This window comes from Palaemon carinicauda, chromosome 24 (assembly GCF_036898095.1).
Source record: "Palaemon carinicauda isolate YSFRI2023 chromosome 24, ASM3689809v2, whole genome shotgun sequence".
Lineage (NCBI taxonomy): Eukaryota > Metazoa > Arthropoda > Malacostraca > Decapoda > Palaemonidae > Palaemon > Palaemon carinicauda.
Window position 1 is genome coordinate 53,167,059 of NC_090748.1, and position 4,469 is coordinate 53,171,527.

Consider the following 4,469-nt stretch of genomic DNA (forward strand, 5'->3'; position numbering starts at 1 on the left):
ACTTAAAACTTGTTGTCACAGTGGCGCACGTCATGCTCGTGACGTCACAGCGTAGATACCCCGGCGTATGTTGGTTCTTTCCTTAAACTTCGTGGGTCGAGATTAATTTCCTAAACTTAATTTTGATATAAATTTCAATACTGCTGAATTAGTGCATCTTATATTTCTCAATACCAATTAAGGTTTGTTAATTTTAAGATGTATCCCCATCGCACCAGTCCATTACTAATTAATCATTTTAAATATTAATTTTTAGCAAGCCAGAATAGGTAGGATTGTTGTATATATAAACTCCCATAGAGCAGCAAGATTTCTCTGAAGTATTTAGTACAAAATCCTGCCTCCTCTGCACTCCTTGCAACAATACATTGCCCTGTCCTGAAGTCCCGATATGGCACCCCCAATGAATTACCGCGCGCATCATGACCGTCACTTGTTTGGCAAGGTGAAGCCAGGTGATCTCCTCGACCTTAGTGTCGGGCCCATTCGACTAGAAGCCGCCCTGCCTGGTCAGTGAACCTGTGCACCTCTGGCTCACCCCCTCTCCCAAAACGTGACTCACCAAGGATTTCTGTGGCTGCCGGCTGGAGACAGTGAAGGAGTGGAACCTGGGAACCATTTTACCACAAACAAGGATTCTTGGGGTGGGCCAGAAAAGAGTGCAAAGTGCAACCAGGTCAACAGCCATCATGGGCGTAGGACTGATCATCAAAGGAGTGCAGGTACTACAAATGGCCCTAGTTATTCCCCCATTTTTTAGCTTAGACTAATTTTAACTTGATAGGGAACTTGGCTTTTACACTATTCGGACTGTGTGCGGTGGGATTTTGTGTATATATTTTTTCTATATAATTTTTTGCCTTTTGAGACTAACACAGTCTCTGGGTCACATGGGCCACGCGTCCAACCCCATTTTGATTATTAATTATTGTAGACCACGTGTCTAAACCATTTTTCATGATTTGAATTGCATTTCTTTTGATACCATTTTTTGTGCTGTTAAGATGTCAGTTTTCTTTTAATGTAAATTTGTGAATAAATCAATATTAGGTTAATTAAACCTCTTTAAACTCTATCGGATCCTGTAAGGCGAACAAGGCTGGGTTTGGGCCGGGAGCGGCGATGCCATATCAAATATTACCATCACGTTGTATGGTGTATGGAGGCAGCACAAGTTAAAAAAATGTAAATATAATTAATTAATAATAAATATTCGCAATTATTAAATGCCCTTGTAATTTCTTTACTTTTAATAACAATAAAATTACACGTTTCTTCTTAAACGTGGCAGAAAAATTTTACAGCGCTGCCACATCCTTCTCAGGCGTTAAGCTGACCTCAGGGTATGAATATGTCAAACAGCGTGTCTCCATAAAAACGGCTCGACCAAAACAGTCAGTCATTAAGGAGTCTGTCGCCCTACCAAGAACATGGAAGGAAGTCCTCGTTCCCGCATTAGCCTTCATCCCCAGGCTCGAGAAATAGTTTATAGGATCGTGAAGTACTTTGACAAAGAAAAGGCAAACCATGGACCCATTATGGACGTTAGAAAAACACTGAAACGCGCCTCTGAAGCAACAATGATACCGGAGAGGACAATCAGCAGGATTTGCAAAGAAGGAAAAGTAACGGGATAGAGATACGGTAAACCAATTTTCGTTGAACAGAAGAAGCAACAACCAAGAACCGTGACAAATTTGGATGATTTTGACAAGAGCGTTTTGCGTAGAACAGTTTTAGACTTTTATGCAAGGAAGGAAGTTCCAACGCTTGACTCAATAACAGCTGAATTAAAAGAAAATATTGAGTTTAAAGGTTCCAGGGATTCTGTTCACAAAGTTCTTCATGAAATTGGCTTTCGGTACAGCAAGGTTAATGGAAGAAAATTTATACTGGAGAGAAAAGATGTAGCCTCAGCCAGAACTAAGTTTTTAAGAGAAATGAAAGCATTAAAAACCAGTGGCTATAAATCCTTTGTATACTTGGACGAGACTTTGATTAACCAAAACCATACCGTTGGGAAATGTTGGATTGACATCAATTCAGAAAATGCCACCGGTATTAAACCCCCTACTGGGAAAGGTAGTCTGTTAATCGTTCTTCATGCTGGGACCGAACGCGGGTTTGTTCCAAACTGTGAACTAGTTTTCCAGTCTAAAAACGATGGCGATTACCACAAACAAATGAATCATACTGTATTCAAGGAGTGGTTCATTTCACAATTGATTCCCAATATACCGCCATCATCGATCATAGTGATGGACAATGCATCCTATCACTTTCCAAATTGATAAACCGCCGACGACATCCGATAGAAAAGCTGTAATTAAAGACTGGCTTATCGAGAAAGGAGAAACCCCCGGAGACGATCTCTTGAAGGATGATCTGCTTGCTATGGTAAAACAGCATACGTCAAGATGGCCACGCAAGTACGAAATTGACATTATTGCGAGTAAGCACGGCCACAAAGTGGTAAGACTTCCTCCATATCATTGTCAATATAACCCAATTGAATTAATATGGAGCCAAGTCAAACAGTATGTGGCAAAGAAAAATAATTTTAAAATGTCGGACCTCAAATCTCTTATAAGTGAAGCGTTACAGCAAGTAACACCGGAAAATTGGAAAAATGCAGTTAACCATGCAGAGACTCTTCAAAGGGATGACACTTCAAGAGATTTAGCCATCGACAATTTTGTTGATTCTTTTGTTATAAATCTAGAATCATCTGATGAAGAGGAATTATAATGAATAGTACCCATTTTTTGTTTATTTCACTGAAATCATTAATGTTTTTCTTTCATTTTCAATGTAAATATCCATTCATTCTTTTCTTTCTTTTGTGATGTAAATATTCATTCAGTTTTTAATTAATTTGTAATGTAGCCTACATTTTTTTTTTCATTATTAATGTAAACATTAATTTAGCTTCCAAAATAATTTAGTTATACAAATAAAAAAATGTTACATATTTTTAATATTAAAGATGTGCAGAAATAAATCTCTATAACCCTGGCATTCTTGTGTATCGTTATCAGTATAACATTCATGACTCAAAACTATCATCTATTTGTTTTGATAAATCCTTACAAAGACTATGAAACACAAATTGATATTTTCATCAGGTATGACACTCAAGAAAAAGTATCTTATATTTTGAAGATAACGTGCCAAACCTAAAACAAAATATTCAAAGTAAATTGCAAAGCTAGAACAAAGTCCATAGAAAGAAGGCATGAGAATATAAAAAGAAAGTGTATCGGATACTCTTAATGAAGATAATTGGGCGTCTATACTACGTATAGATAATATATTTAATTGTTGTCGATAATTCTGTGTAACCCATGTATCTTTATGACACTATTTCAGTTTACCTGCCTAAATTTACACAGGATCTCTCTCTCTCTCTCTCTCACACACACACACACACATATGTATATATATATATATATATATATATATATATATATAAAATATATATATATATATATATATATATATATATATATATATTTTATATATATATATATATATATATATATATATATATATATTTTATATATATATATATATATATATATATATTTTATATATATATATATATATATATATATATATATATATATATATAACAAATGGTAGAGCCTCCACGAGATGGAATTTGTGAGTGTAGGTAGATAAATTCACACATACAAGTTGATTAAAGAATGCGGAAACTCAGTAATATGGGATAATCCCTAGAAAGGTCCAGTATATTGCCCCAGGAGACATTCGAGCGCAGGGATTAAAAGGGGTAAACAGGAGCGGTAGGCCTTTAAACACTCCAGAGAAGGACATTTGGCGACCTAGGAGACAACGCCCGGATTGCCATGAAGGAGCCGATAGACTATAGTATTTTTGCTCCCTCATTTATTTAATGTTTAAACTGGGAATATTTGAAGAGTAAACCTAAGTAAGTCTATAGGTGGTAACAGCAAGGAACTTTGCATTAATATATTTGCTTCGAAGGTAAAGATCCTTATCTTTAAACTTTAAACTACTTTTACATCACTGCTCCCATTTTGGATTTTGTCTAATTACATTAACGTAAAATACCTGTCCAGCATCTCATTGGGGTAGCTGGGACGGAGTCGGAACAGAGCCTGAGAATGAGATGACTATAGACCTGACAAAGCTAGAGTAGGCCCTAAATTACTTATATATTCTGCGTGTGGAGTTCTCCGGCCTCTGGACAGTAAATTTCCCCCTTTTGTATTTAAGAGTGATGGTTAGTAAATTGTGACAGTAAAGTATTAGCAGGGCGTTTGTGCCCCGAGAGTAAGTGCTCATTATCCTCCCCTGTTGAACTTTATGTAACTGTCATAAGGAGGCTATCCCGGACTAAGTTCCCACGCAGAACATAAAAAATTCTCCACATTTTTTGAGGATTCAAACATTGCTCAGGATCCCAATGTTAAGCGTACCAAAGC

At 36.5% G+C, this 4,469-nt stretch overlaps 1 protein-coding gene across 1 annotated transcript; it reads left to right on the forward strand.

The window, feature by feature from the left end:
- The first annotated feature begins 2,265 nt into the window (after positions 1-2,265).
- LOC137618373 (uncharacterized) lies at positions 2,266-2,748 on the forward strand. The gene has a single exon (XM_068348539.1). The coding sequence runs from the start codon at positions 2,266-2,268 to the stop codon at positions 2,746-2,748; it is 483 nt and encodes a 160-aa protein (XP_068204640.1).
- The last annotated feature ends 1,721 nt before the right edge of the window (positions 2,749-4,469 follow it).